At 46.1% G+C, this 21,817-nt stretch overlaps 1 protein-coding gene across 1 annotated transcript in view; it reads right to left on the reverse strand.

Moving 5' to 3' along the window:
* DNAH9 (dynein axonemal heavy chain 9) overlaps positions 1-21,817 on the reverse strand; it is a 298,757-nt gene that overhangs the window by 176,961 nt on the left and 99,979 nt on the right. Inside the window, 3 exon segments of the mRNA XM_060132968.1 lie at positions 176-333; positions 8,732-8,836; positions 15,388-15,544. Coding sequence (XP_059988951.1) covers positions 176-333; positions 8,732-8,836; positions 15,388-15,544 — 420 coding nt within the window.

Consider the following 21,817-nt stretch of genomic DNA (forward strand, 5'->3'; position numbering starts at 1 on the left):
GAACACAATTAAGCAAAAAATAATTTTACTGGTGATGGCATTAAACGTGGTTTTGTAAAATCTACCTTTTTATATGTTCCACATTTCTTTTAATGTATATGTCATACATTTTCAGTGGAAAAAATAAAAGAAGCTTCTCTCCGGGGCCCTTGCACGGGGCAGAGCAGACGCTCACCTGAACAGAGTCTTGAGGTTTTCTGGCAGCTCCGTGCGGCCGGCGTAGCCTGGGTTCATGGTGATGAAGATGCCCACAGAAGGGTTCAGGCTAATCTCCTCTCCAAGGAAGTTGAACCGCTGCTTCTTATCTCGAATTGCATCTTGAATGCTTTTTACCTGGTGAACAAGTCATCGGAAAATGCTCCCTCTGCGTACCAGAGGCGGAGCGGTAGCTAAGGCTGGGACCCTGTGGTCACACAACACAAACACTTGCTCTGGGCCCCCCTTCATGGAAGGACAGGACTGGCGACTGCGCCCTGGGCTCTTTACCGATGGGCACTGGGTGCATGTCCAAAAGAAATCTGGCCACCCGTATCCCCATATCCACGCTTATCACATGGTGCCTAAGAGGTTGGGGGTGAACAGCAAACAACCCTGACCGCCAGTCCTGTCCACACTGACCGCTGTCTTGAGCATTGTTCTGTATTATGTCATGTGATCCTCACCAGGATGCTCTGAGCGCGGGCTCTTTAGTACCATCATCCCAAGAGGTAGAGTAGTTTGCTGAGCCCTACACAGCTGCTAAGTGCTGGCGTCTGCATCTGAATCCAGGCATGTGGATTCTGGAGCCTGGGCTCTTAGCTACTACATGGTGGAGAGAACGCTAGGACCTACCCCCTAGGCTTGTTCTAGGAGTAAATGAAATAAAGTCCGCAAGGAGTTTAGCACACAGAAAACGCTCAAAAATAGCAGCTAACATGGGCACTCTTGATGTGACCGCCGCCATCACTGCAGTGTGTCCTCATCTGGATCTAACCCTCTCGGCTACCCCTCCGTCTACATCTCTGGAACGAACCTGGAAAACACAGGAGACTCCGGTAGGGATGGAGGGTATGGTGAGAAGGGGGGGACAAAGCAAAGGGAGGCTGGGTCAGATCCCCAGGGGCTATGCGTGCCTTTCTAAAGAGATTAGACTTTTCCTTAAACGTGGTCTGGAGCCGGAGGGGATTTAATAAGCTGAAGGTGGACCTAGTTAGATCTAGATTCTAGATCATACTTATAGCAGTGGAAGGAGAGACAGAAATGAACATCTGGTGCTTTGGAAGAGCGTGTGTGATAATGATCAGCAAAAGAAGAAGGGAAGACAAAAGGGGCTCACTTGTCCAGCCAGGCCTGGAATGTCTCTGAGTATTTCTAGCCTCTCAGGGCTCTTGAGAGCAAAGCCGGGAAGCTGGGGCCAGGGCAAAGGTTTGAATGAGGCTCCATGCATATCAGCTGTGATCAGGGTGTTTAGAATAGTCAGGGGTTCCGTGGAGTTGGGCTGCAGGGATATGTGTGTGTGCGTGTGTGTGTGTGTGAGTGAGAGGGACAGAGACAGAGACAGAAAGACAGACAGAGAGAGAGAGAGAGAGAGAGAGAGAAAGAGAGAAGCACAGAGAAAAACAGCTGGAGTGTATATAAGAGAGAAGGAGAGAGGAACAGTTGGATCTTAAACAAGAGAGAGACAGAGAGCCAGCTGGACCACGTACCAGAGAGAGATAGAGATAGAGATACAGAGAAGGAGAGGGAGGGAGAGAGAGAGAGCTGGACCATAAACAAAAGAAAGAGAGAGACAGACAGAGACAGAGAGAATTAAAGCTGGAACACTTATAAAAGAGAGAGACAGAAACAGAGAGACAGCTGGACCAGAGAGACAGCCACACAGAGACAGAGAGAGAGAAGGAGAGAGAGAGGAAGAGAGCCTGAAGGCCGCTGGGCCATCCACCGCGGGCGAGGCTCTCTCCAGTGCCTGGAAGGGCGGCATCTGCCAGAGCGCCTGGCGGGTCCACAGTTGCGATTCCGCTGCTTTCCCAAGTGAAGTTCTGATGACAGAACATGTCTGAGCTCACAGCAGTTAGCTGGAGGCTGAAACGTCTTTTCCGCGCACAGCATGTCAGTGTGTCCTGGCAGAGGCAGCCTCCAGCACCCAGCACGTTGGCCAGCTTGGGCTCTGCTGGTTCCCGTGGCACTCGTAGCACTGCTGGGCCATGGGGCCTCTCGCCACCCTCATCACCCCGCGAGGCCTGCGAGTGGGGAAGGCTGGGGTCTCTCCTTCCGCCCCGGTCCTGCCACCTGTAAAATACACAGAGCTCTCTCCTTGTGGCGGAGTAGGGAAGGGACTTTCATTACTACTTGCAAATGGCTCTGACACCTTTGGGCTAAGGCCAGAGCCCGGGACCCTTTCCGCCACTCGCTCTGGCTCAGCACTCTCCTGCACCCCGAGGCCCAGACACCTCACGCTCAGTGAGAATCTGTGAGGCACTGTAGGACTTGCAGCATCTGTGCTTTTGTGTACAATTCCGTGGGGGCTCTTGAGGGAGAGTGTTGGACAGACTCGAGGAGGCAGTTAAGGCTGGAGCTCACTGCTGAGAGCAGCCTCTGATGGCCCGGCTCACGCAGGACAGGAGGCCGTCTGCCTGGCATTTCCTTGCTGCCTTAAAAGCAGCTGAGGTCCACAGAACAAGCCACTGGACTGTAACAGTGCCCAGGGTCCAGGGGGCCTGGTAAAGTCCGGAGGTCCTTCAGGAGGCGGTGGGGTGGGGGGGTGGGTAGAAGCAGGTGAACCGGGATCATACGGATTAAACTGCAGCCCAGCCAGGTGGTGGTGCACACACAGGTAGGTACGGATTGTATCTAAGGTGCCAGGTACACTCCTCACTCGTGGGGGTCCGTTTCCCCACTAGAGACTCATCACTTTTGCCATAGGGAACAACAGCGGAATAATAACTGTCATTTACTGAGCCCTTGATATGTACCAGGCGCTCTTCTGAGAATTTTATATGAATTAACCCATTCAGTCCTTTCAACAGCTGTATGAGATGGGTGGATCCTCATTTCATAGATGGGGAAACTGAGGCTGAAGGCAGTGAAGACTGTGCTACAGTCCTGGAAGATGCAGGCGTTAGGGGAGGCATGAGGGAACTCTATACTATTTTGCAACTTTTCTGTAATTGGTTTTCTATGATTTCCTACAATTCTAAAATAAATTCAAAATAAAAAGTTAAAAGAAAAATGAAACTTGCCAGATGTCCAACAGTTGGTAAGCGGGGCAACCTGCGTTAAAATTGGGCAGTCTGGGGCCAAAGCATATACTTTTAGCCACTTCCCCACACGGCCTTCTACCAGTAGGAACACTGCCAGCCACACACAGCTCCTCATCTAATACATACCATTTCAGAGAAATTTGTTTTGCTCTGAAAATAATCATGCTTGTTACAATTTAGAGACATAGGTTTCCATGAAATAAAAAAGGTGCTTTCTCCACCCATTAAGAAAACGAGCAAAAATGGAGAGCTATGTAGAAACCAGTGTCCTCTACTGGGGGTGATTTTGCACCTGCCCTCCCCAGGGCACATTTGGCCACATATGGAGACATGTTTGTTGTCACAACTAGGGGGGAGGTTGCTGCTTGCGTCTAGTGGGTAGAGGCCAGGGATGTAGCTAAACATCCTGAAACGCACAAGACAGATCCTTGCAACAAAGAATTTTCAGGCCTAAGACAGCCTTAGTGCCTAAGCTGAGAAAACCATGATCTGGACCAAACATTTTACCAATGAGGAAACTGAGGTCAAGAAGATATAAGTGACTTGTCCACCATTCCACACCTGTGTCCCTGGGTCCTACCAAATTCGCATGCACATTCTTGGCCCCAGCCCAGACTGACCAAATCAGAAATTCTGGTGGTGTGGTCCAACAAAGCATCTTTTAATAAGCCCTCCGGGTGATTCTGATGCATGCTGAAGTCCAAGAACCACTGCAGTCCAGTCAGTTCTTCTATTTCTACTTGTACTTGCTTCTGCCCAGGTGTCTCCATTCACACCTGCAGACTGACCCCCCTCCACCTCTCAAGGAGCCTGAGTCCTCCGATCCTTCTGCCCCACCTGCCATGGAGAGGACATGTCCCTGCAGCCCACTCACCTGGACCAGCCAGGCTTGATCCTGTGGGTCTTGGTGTGAACCCAAGCTCCACGGTCCTCAAGCATTTTCTCTTTACTTCACAGTCTCCCTCTCAACTCTGGTTCTCAATGTTTGCTGAACATGAGAACCATGCAGCAAGGTTTTTTTTGAACTTTGATGCCTAGGTCCTGCCCCAGACCAATGAAATCAAAATCTTTGGGGTGGAGACTGTGCATTTGTGCACTGCTATTTTTCAGAATTGCCAGGCAATTCTAACGTGCAACCAGGGTGGAGAATACCACACCCAGGGCAGCTTGTCTCCAACTTCATGGTGCCTATGACCCACTGGGCGTCTTGTGAAAACGCAGATTCTGTTACAGCAGGTATATGGTGGGTTTGAGAGTCTGCGTTTCTAATAGGTGCCCAGAGGATGCTGATGCTGCTGGTCCGCCGCTGGAGCAGCACGGGGCTAGCTGCCACCACCCGACCCGGCAACCTCCACTGTCCATTCTCAGGAGTGGCCTTGCCCCGGGACCACAATGCCCCGTTCCAATTCATGACCCTCCACTGCCTCTTGACTAGATGGGCTCACTTTCTTTCAGTTTCTACAGGCTTTAACTGCACCTCTTGAATGGAACTTCCTTCCTGCCTTATATTTTAGATGCATGTGTAGGTCTTACTTCTCTATATTGCAGCCCAGCTCTGACATCAAATGATCAGTCCTGCTATCTACACAAGCCACGTGTGCTTGTCTGACCACAGTGGCTTGACTGGATATCTTAAGAATGACATCTTTCCCTCCAAAGACTGGAAGTTGGTGATCACAGACGGTTCTGCCCCTATACCCTCCCACCCAGGTAGGGCCTTGCATCAGACACACTGGTGAAGAATCAAAGTCATCCCATCTTACCCGCAGGTGATAAATTTTAAGGAGGTCATCGGCTAGCCCTAGGTTATGCTCCTCCTCTCAGCTTTTTCTCCACACCCCTCTATGTTGCCCCCCTACATTCTAGGGAAGTGGCCCATTCATTCTGTGGTCCCCTGGGGTCATTCTCTTCTCCAGCCTTTGCCCCCAAATGCCATGCATTATTAAAATCCTGCCTGGCTCACTCCATGCTTCTCTCTGCAGTGGCAGATTAGAGTCTGCTGCCTTCAGGAAATACAAACCACTCATCACTTTTAACATTTAAAAAAATATTTCTATGTTTTTACCTTAGACCTTAAACTCCTATATAAAGGGTGTTACATGAGAGTTCCCTTGGCTCTGAGAGGCTAGCATTTGTTCAGCTCCTTGAGTACTTGGAACACTGCTATGATGGGCTCCCGAGTCCCTGCTAGCTGCTCTGCTGCTTCTAGCCACTTGCTGCCCCAGCCCAGCCCACTGCCAGGGCTCGTACCTGTGGAAGGGACAAAGTGGCAGCAATGCCTGACCAGGCAGTGTGGAGGGGGACCAGGGGCTGGAGGTACAGAGTAGTGACACATGTCCCCTGGCCCAGATAACCCAAGGCCTAGGGAGTTGATTGCAATAGTAGTGGCAAAATTCCCCCAAAAAGTATGTAGTAACTTATACGTTTTAAAAATAACAGAGTAATTGTTCTTGGAATTGCCACAGTTTTCCCAATTGGATATGCAATTCTGCTTGACCAATCTGACAGAGACATGAAAATTTCCACCTCCAAGAATATCGAGGCATGCTCACTTTTGTAGAAGTTACTGGGAAGAGGGGCACAGACATGTGAGGAGAGGAAAGGAGGAGAGGCAGGAGAGGAGAGGTAAGGCGGGTAGAACTGTCACAGCTGGTGCAGCTTCTGCACCAATATGCCAGCCTGGATTGCAGCGTGAACAGTTAGTGCAATTTTCTCCTTGGATGGGTCTATGATTTTAAATGGTACTAGCTCAGATTTTGCCCAGGTTGTTGTCAGACCACTTTCTTGAGAATGTTTCCTATGATGTATTCCTAGACGAGAGTGTGGAAGCATCAGGGAATTCCAGATTGAATTTATTTCATTTAATTCCAGAAGCAAAAGGGAATTAATCTTGAACTCATCACTGACCTTGTGTTTGGCAATTTCAAAATACTGTAAGGCAAATGCACAGCATCTGTCTACTATGCACTGGGGACAGCGGCTGTTGGGCACTGCCTCATCGGTTAGGACACTGTTAAGTTTGTTAAGATAGCCAGAGCCTGGCCGGCTGAGAAGGAGTGAACAGTGCAGGGGAGACTGCTGAGACCAGGGAGTAGACCCTTCTTCCCTGTGCTGTGTTCCAACCTTCTACTTTTCTTCAACCCATTTCCTGCAGGGTTCAGGTAATAATGATAGTAATGATGAACATCACCCCCACCCCCACCATCATCATCATCGTGGTCATCACCATCATCATCACCACCACCATTACCACCATCACCATGGTCATCACCATCACCATCAGCATCACCACCACCACCATCAACATCACCACCACCATTACCACGACCATCACCATCACCATCATAACAGAGACTAACATTTATTGTGTGCCTACTATGTGTAGGGCTTTGTTTTAAGTGCTTTACATATGTTAACTCAATAATTACTACAACTGCATCTAGTAGGTATTAGTATTATTAACTCCCTTTACAAATGTGGTACTTGAGACATGGATTTGCCCAAGGTCACACAGCTAGTAAAGTGGCAGAACCAGAACTGAACACTGGCAGTGTGGTTTCAGAGCTTACACACATAACCACTTCTCCCCTGCCTTGTCTGGCTAACTCCACTCTACAAGAACCTGCTTCTTTTAAAAGCCGAATTCCATGTGGAACTTGTTCATACCTCTGGAGCCCAAGAAGAGGTCTCTGCTGACCTTGTTGTGGCTCCCACCTTTTGCTCTTCCCCTGGGCTCCTTGTGGGGACACATGGAGACAGCCTGTCAGCAACCACAGACACTGGGTGCTGCATCGGGACACCACAGGTGTGACTATTCATGATGAATGGTCCTGGGTTTAAGTGAGGCAGTAACAGCAGCACAGCCTAGCTGATGAGAACAAGAAGTGCTCTCCAGAAGCTGTGGGAAGAAGCCAGGAAAGGGGGCAGAAAATCATAAAAGCAAAGATGAAAGAGGTGGACATAAAGATGGGTAGAAATAATTATGGGTTATCGATCCCAATAGACACTGTGGCAAGAAGCTTATGCTTCCCTCTTGATTTTCAGAACCGTTCTAGGCCTAGAATTAGTACTTCAAGAAAGGTTCATTTTCTTTTACTCTACATCTTATATCACAAAACTCAAACAGTCTTTACAGAAGCATCATGCCTGGTTCCAAGTTGTGAGGTGACTACTTGCAGGTGAATGCAGTCAGTGGACGTGTTTTGTTTGTTCAGCTCAGGTTTTGTTTTTGATTAAATAAATTGCCAACTTTTAGAAATCTAGAGATTTTTAATAAAAATCTGGACTCTCAGCTTCTCCTTAAAATGTAAAAGATCTGGCAACACCGGCCTCATATTCTCACGAGGCAGAGGTGTGCTGGTAAACGTGTAACAACCAGCTCTCCGGGGAAAAACAAATGCCCCTGTAGGATTTGCCCATTTCGTGGCAGCCAACGTCAGGCTGCCAGTGTGACGGCACAATCAGCTCTTGTGAACCAAGCCAGTCAAAGGTTTTCAGCTGAGAGGGTGTTCAGGCAGCTCTGTGACTTACTTCTTCTACCTACTCCTACTGAATCAAACAACCCTAAGGAAAGGGAAGACCCCGTATCACTCCTGGGAACAAGAGAAGAACCTACATTTCTGCAACTTTCAGGAGCTTCACCAAGAAACAATGCAGACAAGCATCAGCAAGTTGGTACAAAGCAGACTTTCAGCAAAGGTTTGTTCACTTTTTTCTACCCCCGCTCTTTCTGCTGCTCCCACTGTCTATGGGATCCTTACCCAAATCCAAATCCTCTCCATCTTTTCAAGGCCTGGCTTCAAGATAACAGAAATCAAATCACATCTAGAACATTGAAGAGTGTCTCAAGAACTCAAGATTTTTGAAGTTAGGAATAGTGTCCTATTCAACTGGGGACCCTTCACACTGGCCTTGAGCACAGCACTGACTACGCTGTAGGTGTTTAGTAAGCGCTTCCTGGATGACCTGAAAGACAAGTGCCATGCTTAGGGGAAATCTAACCAAAAACTGATTTTCTTCATCCAACAACACTCATGCTGCCCCCTCACTTTGTCCATAATTAGGTGAGCGAGGCTGAGGGAGGTGGGGCGCCTGGCTAGGATGCTCAGCAAGGAAACGGATGAGCTGAATTTCAAGTCCTGGTCTGACAACTTCCCAAGTCTGTGCCTCTTCTAAGGAGCTGGGCTCTGCCATCTTTTTGGATCCTTTCCTACCCCTATGAAGCAGGTGCATGGATGTTCTTTCTTCCTGTTTCACAGAGGAGGAAATGGAAAATCATGGCCAGTAAATGGATCCATCTTGGTAGGGACCAGCACAATACCCTTATCCTGCACCCAGGCCTGATTTTAGCAGGTGGAAGAAAGGTCAGGAAGTGCAACAGGGGAAAGGGTAGAGGCAAGTGGATGAGAAGAGGGTAAAAGCAAGAGGATGTACAAGTCCTCAGTGCTTGGCACGAAGACCACAGCGCTCCCATCAAGTTCTGGCCCCCATACCTGCACAGCCACCACTGACAAGACCTCCACGGAGATTCGATTAAACTCATCAAAACAGCCCCAGGCACCGGTCTGAGCAAGGCCCTTGTAGATGTTGCCGCAAGACTGCAACAAAATGTACAAAGATTAAATTACTATCTGCTGGGCTTACTGTTACGCATCTAAGTAATCTTCCATCCCCTTTATTGTAGAACTTCCAGTTCCCTAAAGACCAATGGTTAGAAACTCGTATTAAAATTTCAAGGACAATTAAAATTTTGATGGCTTTGGGTGCCAACATAAGTCATGGGATCAAACAGAACCTTTTCAAGACACTTCGACCAAAATCCCTTTAAAATGTCATCAGGCTTGTATTGATTCTGTAGCTTTCAAAATCCCAGGAAACGAATAAAATATTATATTTCTTGCACCATACAGACAAAAATCCTTCCACTCAGCCTTCGGCATGTGCTGATGAAAAAGTTTATGTCTGTCTCTTTGAATTCATGCAAAATACCCAGGTTTCCCAGAGTGATGGGAAGCTGGAGATGTGGGTGGGAAGGGATAACCTCTTTTGGAAATAAACTACAGGTAAATCTTTTTAAATGAGAGTAAGGGGATAATTTCAGATGGGAGATGGTATATCTGTCCTAAAAGTGAAAACCACTCTGGCCATTCAGTGTGAACTAGTAAACCATGGAGCCATATAAAGGGAGAGACGGCTGGGAGACACTCAAGGCCATTGGCAAGGAAACATCACTGATGTGCTCAGAACATGCAAATAGTCGAAAAGTCCATTCATTTACTCAGTGGGCAGTTTTTGACTATCTGCTCCATGCATAGCTCACGTGCTAGACCCAGAGAGGCTCAGTCCCTCTAAGAGCTTCTAGTTAGGTTGTGGAGATAAGGCATACAAATAAAACAGGTAAATTGCTACATGAGCAGTGGTTCCAATGGATAAATATAGATCACAAATGTTATGCAGTTCAGAGAGGGGTGGGTCAAAGTGCTCTAGATGGACCCGTTTTGCCAAAGAAGTGAATTTCACATAGTACTACAACAGCACTTTCCAAAGTTTATTTCATGGAATGCCAAAGCTGGGAGATGCTCCTTGAAGACAAGACTCTCTGGTAAATCAAGTTTGGAAAACACTGCTTTCTATAACCCACTTTGGTCAATTTACAATGTATAAGGGCATTTTAAGGGCCCTGAGAAGTCAGGCAAAATTAAATTAGTTCAACTTTGTTATATGGCTAGGATTTTTTTTTTCTCATGTGACCCCTGATTTTCTCAGAACGCATTCTGGCAAACATTAGCGTAGTGGAAGGAACACAAGAACAGAACCAGAAGATCTGGAGTATTGATATCTCACAGAAGTACATGGTATCTTCAGAACATACATTGGAATCATGGCTTAATAAGATAACAGTGTCTGTGCAGGCATAGCAGAAGGATAAGGGCTTTCCAGGAGGAGGAAGGATTATGGACAAAGGATGAGCAAAGTCATGGTATGTACAGAGAAAAATAAAGGTGTCATTTTGGCATGAAAGTTGATTTAATAAAGAGGGTCATGGTTCTGAAAAGGCTTGAATTATTATAAGAGATCTTTGGAGGTTTGGAGCAGAGAAAAACATGATTAAATCAGTATTTTAGGAGACCCAGTCTAACATCACATAAGCTAGGTTAGATGCGGGGCAGACTTTGAAAACAGAGGGAAGAAGCAACCCCACCTTTTACTAAGCTCCTTGAATTAAGTGATTTCTCTATTCACGCAACAAATCTACTCTGAGTCTGTGCTATGTGTTAGGGGTTGTCCTAGGTCATGAGGATTCAGCCCTGAACAAGGGAGAATTGACCCGATCCTCAGGGTTTTGGATCCTAACGGGGAAAACAGACAACGAACACTAAACTATCAGTAGTGATAAGTCCCAATGGAGTCTTAACATGAGGGTAATGTGGCTATTTATTTATTCATTCTGTTTTATTGAAATGTAATGGACATGTAGCTATTTCAGATTGAGAAGTCACAGTCTCCCTGAGGAGGTGACATAAGTTCTAGGCATTGTGTTTGTGTGCTCAAAAAAATTCTGCAGGTGGATATTGCTAGTATTATATTCATGAGTGTGTGTGTGTGTGTGTGTGTGTGTGTGTATACATATGTATATATACACGTATATATAATAAAACGTAATATATATTTTATATTTCATTTATATGACATGCTTATATTCCCGAACTTCTGCTTAGTATTTGTGACATTTGACAGGTTGCCATATATACATGACATTTGACAGGCTGCCACACACACACATATATATATGTAAAATAATAAAACAACCTGTCTGGGTCTTCCCTGGTGGCGCAGTGGTTGAGAGTCCGCCTGCCGACGCAGGGGACACGGGTTCATGCCCCGGTCCGGGAGGATCCCACATGCCGCGCGGAGCGGCTGGGCCCGTGAGCCATGGCCGCTGAGCCTGTGTGTCCGGAGCCTGTGCTCCACAACAGGAGAGGCCACAACAGTGAGAGGCCCGCGTACCGCAAAAGGAAAAACAAACAAACAAACAAACAAGAAACAACCTGTCAACTATCACATATACACACATTACATATATGTATATCACATACACACATTATATATATATCGCCACCTGTCAAAGGTTATAAACACTAAGTCAGAGTTTTGAGAATCAAAATCCATGCTTCTCCAGCTAACAGTGGTTTTAAAACATTTTAAAGCTGTGGATGCCTTTCATCAAATGGAAATCCAATACATAAAACAGAAGAAAGTAGAGTTTCCATAGGGGGATAATCGTCACCCCACATTTACCCCCAAGGGCCTGAGCAGAACCCAGGACTCCATGTGGCCCCGTTTTTTGACAGGAAACAATTAAGATGTCACCACAACAGCACAATGGTACCATTAGCTGGGCTGGGCTGGGCTGTTGCCTTGCCATAAGACGGTGAGTTTCTGGGACAGCATAAGGGCTCTCAGAATAAGGTTGAAGGCCTGGAAGCGAGAGCATTGCTGAAGGAAGAATAAACATTGCTGACTGATTGGAAGGATGGAAGGAAGGACAGGAAACAATTAAGATGTCTTAAGATGTCCACCCTGGCCTACGGGGAAAAATAAGATGATTAGTATTGATGCGATGAGGAACCTGGCCGGAAGGAAACAGGGAGTCAGCAGGAACTGTCTGAGAAGAGTATTGACCGAATATGAGAGAAGGGCATCCAAACAGAGGCCTCTACTGCCTAGTTAAAGACACTACCAGAACTTGGGTTAAGCTGGAAAACAGATTCAGGAGTCATCCATATAAAAGTAAAACTTGAAGTGATGAAAGGGGGTCAAAAATGAGATCAAGAAGGCAAGATCAGTTAGAATTGTGGAAGGATAACGTTTCAGAAGCGTAGAGAGCAGGGTTTCTCAAGGAGTGGGAGTTCTATAGTATTGATGCCATGGAGAAGTCACAGAATTCCAGATACTTTCAGATTCAAAGTCATTTGATGTTTCAGCAATAGCCTCTCCAGATTGAGGTCCAGGGGGAAAGTATTGCTGCTATAATATGAAGAATGTCTTAGCACTAAAACGGCAACCATTTCCAGAGAAAGTGGCTAGTTTTATGGGTTTTCCAACCAGCACTAGTAGAGTAAAGCAAACCCTAACCCTAACCCTTTCCCCAAGCCTCCACACAGTTCTTGAGTCCACCCCATTACCCAACGCCTCCCTACAGAATTCCTGAGGCAGAGGGGATTGTGAGGGTCCTTGACAAAGCCCAAACTCTCCTCTTTCCTCCTCCTCTGTTTCACCACCGACCCACGCCCTCCCCATGTTCACTAAGTATCATTTAATTTTTTCAAGCCTCTCAATCTTTCTTTTCCGTTTCTGCTACCCCATTATCCGGCTTCTCTGCTTCTCTGGTTTGAACGACTGCAATGTTCTTCCTAAAAATGTTCCTCCCCCCACTTCCAGTCTCTTCCTGTCTCCCTTCATCTGGCTGCCCAGGGAGTCTTCCTTAAAGACCGTTTGTCTTCATCACGCTCCTGCTTCAGTCCTGCAGCCTGCAGCGTTTCTGGGGCCTGACACCTCAAGGTCAGAGCTTCCCAGTGGTCTTGTGTTCCTCCTCTCCCTGCTCAACCCCATCTCCCAGCCTCCCCTGTTCCCTGAGCCACTCGAATGGACTCCACCATGGTTCCATGTTTGTTTCTAGCTTGTTCTCTGGAGATACTGAAACAGAATAGGCTGCTGTGAGTGACGCTGGTGAAGCCTCTTTCTGACCTTCACTCCTTTCCTCTCCTCACCCCAGACAAACCCTGTGAAGAGAGCTCAGGGTGAAGTCAGCACAGGGAGCAGGGGAAGGACAGCAACTGCACAAAGAACTCGGTCCTGTTTTTGAAGCTGATGTTTTAGTGGGTGGGGTTGAGTTAAAATGTCGCATGCCCTGTTTGGTGCTCATCCAAACCTTAACAACCTTAAACAACCTCAGCTCTCACCTCCTCCACGATGTCTTTTCTGACCAGCGCACTTGGTGGCTCTCTCACAGCTCTGGAGCATTCCAGGGATTAGAGTTCGTAGAACACGCATTAGCACTCAGGGTAATGCTGTCTGCTATCTCCCCTAATTATTTCATATATCGTTCCTGTCTCTCCTAATGGACTGGGTTATGCTCACCCTATCTATCTATCTATCTATCTATCTGCCATTCATCTATTATCTCTCTCTCTCTCATCTCTGTCATCTACCTATGTGTCTTTATTTTCTTTCTTTCTTCCTTCCTCCTTTCCTTCCTACCCATCTATCTCTTATATGTCTATCTATCATCTATCATTTATCTATCTATTTATATCTATCTATCATTCATCTATTATCTCTCTCATCTGTCATCTGTTGACCTGCCTATGTTTTCTTTCTTTCCTTTTTTCCTTCCTTCTTTCTTCCTTTCTTTTTCTTTCTTTCTCTCTCTCTTTTTTTTTATTTTTTTTTTTTGCGTTACGCGGGCCTCTCACTGTTGTGGCCTCTCCCGTTGTGGAGCACAGGCTCCAGACGCGCAGGCTCAGCGGCCATGGCTCACGGGCCCAGCCACTCCGCGGCATGTGGGATCTTCCCGGACTGGGGCACAAACCCGTGTCCCCTGCATCGGCAGGCGGACTCTCAACCACTGCGCCACCAGGGAAGCCCTCTCTCTTTCTTTATCATCTACCTATCTACCTACCTATCTATCTCTGATATCCTCCCATGACTCCCAACAGATGCTGAGCAATGGTGATGCTCAATAAATTAAGTTGATTGCTGGTGTGTACTCTGAGATAAAAATAATTCTGAATAGCTGGACAACAAAGGGAAGAGGAGGTTTGCAAACTGCTTACTTATTGAGGCTGTTTGGTTACAAAGGATGTTTGGTGTCTAGGAAGGGATCACCTTACCTTTGCTGTATCTCACTACAGCTATACCTACTGTTCTTGCTCTGATCTGTGTCTGTACTAGATGCACATGACTGAAGCTTTGCACAGTTCAAACAAATTAAGGGCAGACTCCTCCTTTCACCCTGTACTCTTAGAGGAATTGGTGGGGTCAGGGTTCAGTAATAAGTGTTTTTTTTTTTTGTTTTTTTTTTTTTTGCGTTACGCTGGCTGGCCTTTCACTGTTGTGGCCTCTCCCGTTGCGGAGCACAGGCTCCAGACGTGCAGGCTCAGCGGCCATGGCTCACGGGCCCAGCCGCTCCATGGAATGCGGGATCTTCCCGGACCGGGGCACGAACCCGTGTCCCCTGCATCAGCAGGCGGACTCTCAACCACTGTGCCACCAGGGAAGTCCCTAAATTTATTTTTAAATTAAATTTATTTTACAGGCAATATATCACATCATATATACATATAAATATTTGATCTATTTAGTGCAAATGTTTTCTTTTTCCACTCTAAATTTATTTACCTGCTATCCTATTTTCAAAAGGGAACTTAAGGTAGTTTACAAAAATACATACAATAAAACAAAATAGAAATGAGACAGTGAGACAATCTGTTATTATGCTTTTTTCAAAAAAAAGAATCTGAATAAGGTCTAGTTGTGAGCAGAACGTTGCTAGCAGAGAAGTGACCTAATGGGCCTCTTGTCTCTTTTTCATTTCTCTATGACACAGAGCCTGGAATACATTAAAAAATGTAAAAATGATGAGTGCCTGGATGAAGAACATTACCCTTGCACTTGTCTTTGTGTACCTCTTGCTAAGAATAGAGGTTACTCTAGTATGTCTTCAGAAGCCAAACCTAGAATATTTTGCCCTTGTAGAAATTCTGGGGAAATGCCCACTTTTACACAAGAGCACATCTATGACTTTTATGTGAAGATTTTTATATCAGCCACTTATGAGCCTTTCTGTGGTTCTGGGTCAAATAATGAATTTAGGCCTTTGGATATATGTTCAGCTTCTCCATTTTATAGATGACGAAAGGAAGACCCCAGAGGTGAAGTCATCTCTCTGTGGTTGCCAAGCTCATCAGTGGAAGCGGATTCCACGGTGCTAAAGTTTACAGGGAGGTCCACAAGCTCCTGAGGGCAAGGGTCCTCAGGCCTCCTGTGAAGGAGCAGGGACGTCCCTGTCTGGGCCTCTGAGCTGGACCAGGGTGGCGAGGATGAAGCCGTGGTCCAGCTCCTAGTCCCCCCGAGGCTGGGCCTGTACCTTGTAGTCCATCTGCTCGGAGCAGTTAAACACGTAGACCATGATGCCCAGCGCTCGGCCCAGGTCCTTGGTGGTCTCTGTCTTGCCTGTACCTGCAGGTCCTGCTGGAGCCCCGCTCATGGTCAGGTGCAGAAACTGGGTGAGGGTGATGTAGCACCTGCCAAACACAGGAGGGTGGAGGTCACTCTCAGTGCCACAGGTGGCCCCACAAATAGCTCTGGCCCGGCTGGAGATAGAGCTGAGGTTCAAGGCCGTGAGAGACTTGGCACAGCTTCTGTGAAGGAAAGCCCAGAGCCCCCCGCTCTGGTCCCCTCTGCGCTGTGGGTGGAACTTTCTAAAGGATCATCTGATCATGATGCTCCCCCCCTGAAGGGCACCAGGGGCTCTCAGCCTGGCCCTTCCTGACCTTGCCCCCGCTTACTTCTCTAGCTCATTTCTCATTGGTTCCTTCCCCCCAGCCCCAGTATGTTTAAGTCCATTCATGAAGAGCTATTTTCACTTGCCCAGCGCTATGGTCTGAACACTTGTGTCCCCACTAAATTCAGATGTTGAAATCCTAACCCCCAAAGACTGTGGTGTTAGGAGGTGGGGCCTTTGGGAGGTGACGAGGTCATGAAGGTGGAACCCTCGTGACTGGGCTTAGTGCCTTCTTAGGGTAGAGCGGTCCTTGCCCCTTCTACCATGTGAAAACACCATGAGAAGGCACCAGCTGTGAGCCAGAAAAAGGGCCCTCACAAGAGTACGACTATGCTGGCACCTTGATCTTGGACTTCCCAGCGTCCAAACTGTTGAAGTCAAGTCCCCCGCAAACTGAGTTCCTCTGCCGAGTTAATGATTAACCTCTTTACCCAAAACATTATTCCTTTTCTCGTCCAACACCTGTTCCCCTCAAGATTGAGGGGGGATTGCAACTGCATACAAGCCCCTGTGCCCCTGTCCTTTAAGATAACAGCCTTTTGCTTTAGTCTCCCAGGCCTCCCCTGAGTCTCCAAAGGCTGGCTCAAGAGTTAATGATTAGGAAATGCGAAGATGGAGAAACAAAGAATACCTGTTGGACCGGGAAACTGGTACAGTTTAGACTCTAGACGAGCCCCACAGCAGGTCCCGAACACCCAGGCCCCTGAAAGCTACAGATACAGGCCCGACACACCCCCCCAAGTTGTTCTCACCGGAAGCAGACCCCACCAGGTGAAAATTGCCAACCGCCAGCACTTAGAGCCCAGACCGGTTGAAACCAGATGATTGGTGATACTCGAAACTTCACATTGATGCCAACCAATTCGCGAATAGGACAAGCCAACCAGGCTCCCTGCAGCCCCCTCCCTCACTCTCACGCTGCCTTTAAAACCTTTGTCTCCTAACCGGCAACTTGGAGATGGTCTTAGGACACTAGTCCACCATCTTCCCACGTTGCTGGGCTCCTGAATAAAGCAACTTTTCCTTTTCCACCAACACTTGTCTCTCGAATTGGCCTGTCGAGCGGCGAGCAGCTGAACTTGGGTTCCGTACCGGCCTTGTCCAGTTATACCGTGAGAAATAAAGTTCTGTTGTTTATAAGCCACCTAGTGTTTGGTATTTTGTTATAGCTGACTGAACAGCCTAAGGTGCCAGACACAGTAGGACTGTGCTTGTCCCTCTCTCCTCCCCCATCCAGCTCCTGACCGTTCCTAGAGTCTACCTGGATCAGGTTCCGCTTAGCTGATGGTTCCTAGCCCCCTGGGGCTCATTTTTGCCATGACTTCACCCGCAAGTATTCCCTGAGCCCTCAGCAATGGGGTGAGTGAGCAGAGTAGCTCAGCTGAGCTCCCACTCCACTGCGCTCCACTATGACTCCAACTATGGCTCCCACAGAGCCTCCCACTATGACTCCCAACTATATATGTCATACACCTCTTCCACATATATCCTCATAAGAAGATGACAAAATGTGCCTTTGGATAATAAGCCCATAAAAAGATGCTCAAAATCATTGATCATTAGGGAAATGCAAATTAAACCCACAGTGAGATACCATGACACACCCACTAGGAGGGCTACAATCAAAAAGACAGACAATAACAAGTGCTGATGAGGATGTGAGAAAACTGGAAACCTCATGCATTGCTGGTGGGAATGTTAAATGGTACAGCTACTTAGGAAGACAGCTTGACAGTTTCTTAAAAAGTAAAGTTTACCATATGATTCATCAATTCCCCTTCTAGGAATTACCCAAGGATAATATGAACATATGTTCACACAAAGACTTATGCAGGAATGTTCAAAGCAGCAATATCCATAACACTTAAGAAACTGGAAACAACCCAAATGTCCATCAACTGTGAATGGAATAACAAAATGTGATATATCCATGCAATGGAATACTATTTAGCAATATAATGGAATGAAGTACTGATACACGTTACAACATGGACGAACCTGAAAAACATTATGCTAAGTGAAGGAAGTCACATACAAAAGATCTCATATTATTTCATTTATGAAATGTCTGGAAAACACAGAGATAGACAGAATATCAGTGGCTGCCTAGGAAGGGAGGTGAGGCTGAGTTCGGACTGAAAACAGGGTGACGGCAATGTTCTAAAACTAGATTGTGGTAATGGCTGCACAAGTCTAAGAATTTACTAAAAATCATCGATTTGTACATTTGTAATGGGTGAACTTTAAGACATGTAAATTATATCTCAATAAAGCTTTTAAAACCATGCCATTGATCTTTTTAACATCTGAGGGGTCCTCTGAAATGCACTCTCTTTGGTTCTGAATCTGATGCTAGAGTTGACCAGAAACTCTGAGTTAGCACCTTTCTTGCCAGATGGTGACTGCATCCTCACTGCAACCAAAATTGTTTTGAAAAGACTTGGAGTTCCTGAACTCTCCTTTAATTAAGTGTGAAATTCCCATAGCTACCTCAGCCTTTGAAGATGAAACCCAGGAAGGTAGTTTCTCCAGGTGGAGAGGAGAGTATGCAGAATTATGATTCTACTTGGAGTTTTCCTGTGTAATGGGGGGCTGGCTGCATTTAACTCCTGGTGAGCTGGGCTCACGCAGCTGCCTCACTTTTCCCTGTGGATTAAGCTCACGTCAGAGTCGTTGATGTTAGGTGGGCCACGAAGTGAGGTGAGTCAGGGTTAAGGTGAAAAGCTAGGTCCCATCTCACCTTGCTCGGTCACTGTTACCATTTGGCAATGCTTCTCTCCAACACTGGTAGCTAGATCTTCAGAGTTCCATGTGCAGCCTTAACTGTACCTGCTCTCCTAGGCTGAGTTCTGGCTCCAGACTGGCCCCAAGGCCTTCTACCTCTGCCAGCCTCAGGTTCCTTCCAGAACCTGGAGGGCCTGCTACAGCCCTGTAACCCCCCAGGAGGAAAGGCAGCTGCCTGGATGGGTGGAATCCTGGCCCCCAGCCAACTCTCCTCCCCACTCTCTCTCCCACCCCCTTTCTGTCCCATGGCTGCCTTCTCTGCCAGCCAGAGGGCAATTCAGGCCTCTTCTCTCTGCAGCAGCAGGACTCTCAAGGAATCTGAGAGTCTAGAAGCACAAGGTTCCACAAAAATAGAATTCTTATAGAAAACTCAAGAATCTCCCAAAAGAAACCCTTAGAACTGGGTGTCAATCTCTTTTGGAGCATCTACTGAGCTTCTGATTATCGCCAGAAGAAGCACGTGGGGGGAAATGTCAAAATACATATACATTTGCCCATAATAATAGAACTCTAGAGCTGGAAGGCATTTCTGAGATCAACTAATCTAATCCCCTTAAATTACAGATGGACTGACTGATGTTCAGGGAGGGGAAGTGGGCTGGCTGTCTAAGGAGTTCTAATAACCAAGGCAGGGACAGTGGGGCTTTAGCATGGGCCATGAGGAAAACACAAAGAAAAGAAAGAGTATTCCCTTCTTCTGCGTGGGGGGCCACTGAGCCAGCAGGATGTCCTAGTTCTTTGGGACACACGCTCCTCCTCTAAGATTCTGTCTGTGGTCTTTAGTTAGATGGTTAGATCCATCTCTTTAAACATCTAAGCCGGCTCCTTCAATCTGCTCCTGTTTCCTAGTGAGGGGGGCAGATCATGCTATTGTGGTTTAAGGCAAGGACTCAGGAGTCAGACACACTGAGTTCAAATCTTGCCTCTACTGCAAAGTGTTTATGAAACTCGGCCAGGTTATTAAACTTTGGTGACTTAAAAACATGTGTCACTGGGGTCCATCACACAGTATTTTCTTTGTACAAAGGAATTTAGATAAATCTGCTGCCTCAGAAAGAACTGCATTGTGAAAATGTGAAGGAATCCTTTAAGAAGAGCTGTTGCCTTAACCAACTGACCACAACATGAATATGGATCAATGTAGTCTGACTGCGTATTGGGAAGACAGGCCTTTAGTGCTGGAAGAGGCCTCAGAGGCTTGGCTCTTTAACCATGCCAGGCTTCTCCCATTAAATCCTTCAAATACAATCACAGAGCCTTTTCTTCCAGTGAGCCATGTTTATTATTTTAGAAGCCAGCTCCTTCCACCGTGGGTCAGTTCTAATTGTTTGAAAGGCCTTCCTAATATCGAGCTGAAGCGGGTTTTGTTTTCTTCGGGCAAATGATGTCTACAGGCTTTGTTCTTATCTGACCCACCAGGCTCTTGTGAGGACAAGATGAGACAAGAGATATGAAAGTGCCTTGGAAAACAGAAAGCTGATCCACTTTCAAGGTATTATTTCTTAAGGTAATAAATATATGAAATGTAGCTTTCCTTTTTTTAGACAAACAACTGGCAGATTAATGAAAATATCGAAGGTGTTGTATCTTGACTTCAGGTATGTATAGACTGGCTATCCCAGACGTGTGGTCTGGCTAATCTTAGAGTTGGTGAAATCACTTGATTTGTATTCATTTCCTATTGCTACCACACAATAAGGGCTTAAAACAACACCCATTTATTATCTCACTTCTGTATGTCAGAAGTCCAGGTGGCTCCTCTACTGAGGGTCTCACAGGGCCAAAATCAAGGTCCAGTCTGGCTGGACCCTTATCTGGACACTCTGGGGAAGAACCTGCTTCCAAGCTCATTTGAATTCTTGGCCGAATTAAATTCTACCAGTTGTAGTACTGAGGTCCTAGGTGCATGCTGAGGCTGGGGGATCTCTCAGCTCCTAGAGGCCACTGTACCATCCTTGCACAGGGCTCCCTCCATCCTCAAAATCAGCAATGGCATGAAAAATTCTTCTCATGCTTCAAGCCTCTCTGACCTTCCCTCTGCCCTCAGCCAGGAGAAGGCTCTACTTTTAAGGTCTCATATAATTATACTGGTTCACCTGAATAATTTCCTTTTTGCGGTAAAGCAAAATATAATCATGAGAATAATATCATCCTATTTATAGTTTTCACCCACGCTCAAAGAAGAGGAGATGATACACGGGAAAACGTCGCTGGGGATCATTCCTAGAATTCCACCTACCACATGGTTCAATAATCATAACTGAGGAATGAACGTGGATGCAACAATATCTACCTGGAGGGAGGCCTCTAGTGGCATTACCAGGACACAGACTCCTGATGTTCAATATATTCATAGATAACTTGGATTAAGAAATAATTGATTAGATAGAAGGTAGACCAAAATTCTAAATAATTTTAGCAATTGAAAATGATGTGGTAGACCCAACAAAGTGAAATTTAAGAAGAACAAATGCAAATTAATCTTCCAAGCACTCGCATGTACATGGAATGGGGGCAATGTGGTTAGATGGCAAGTCACAGGAAAAAGACCCAGGGATTATGATAGGTTCCCAGCTCAACATAAGAAACAGCACTAATAGAAGAATGTCCTTAGCAACAACCGAAAACAAATCTGTCCATCTTATAATATTTTAATATTTAAAATTTGAAAATTGTCCTCAGCATAAATACCTCCAATTCTAAGATCCATTCCTTACGCCACGTGGTTATGAGGTCCTTCATCACCTAGTGCTCATCTTCGTTTGCCTACACTAGTTGGTAAATGTCTTTCTCAAAACGTGACAGGAAGAACTGAGAGCAATGAGTGACATATGATCTACCAAAAATAACACACACTTAGTAACTAAACTTGAATAGTTTAATTATGCTTCATATTATGTGTATGGTTCAAATATAACTAGAAATTCTAGAAGTGACTTAGAAAAAGGAGAATCAAGAGCATAATTCTTAGAATTTTTAATATGGGGCAGTAGATGGGAAAAATAGGAGATAAATTTACAAAAAAACAATTTTCTCCTATATGTAAATGAAAAGAAAGTTAAAGATATAATGAAATTAAGCAAAGATTTCTCAGTTACAACACCAAAAGCACAGTCCATAAAAGAAAAATCTGACAACCTGGACCTCATCAACATTAAAAACTTTTGCACTTCAAAAGATGCCGTGAAGAAAATGAAAACATAAACAACAGGCTGGGATAAAATATTTG

This window comes from Lagenorhynchus albirostris, chromosome 20, assembly GCF_949774975.1.
Source record: "Lagenorhynchus albirostris chromosome 20, mLagAlb1.1, whole genome shotgun sequence".
Lineage (NCBI taxonomy): Eukaryota > Metazoa > Chordata > Mammalia > Artiodactyla > Delphinidae > Lagenorhynchus > Lagenorhynchus albirostris.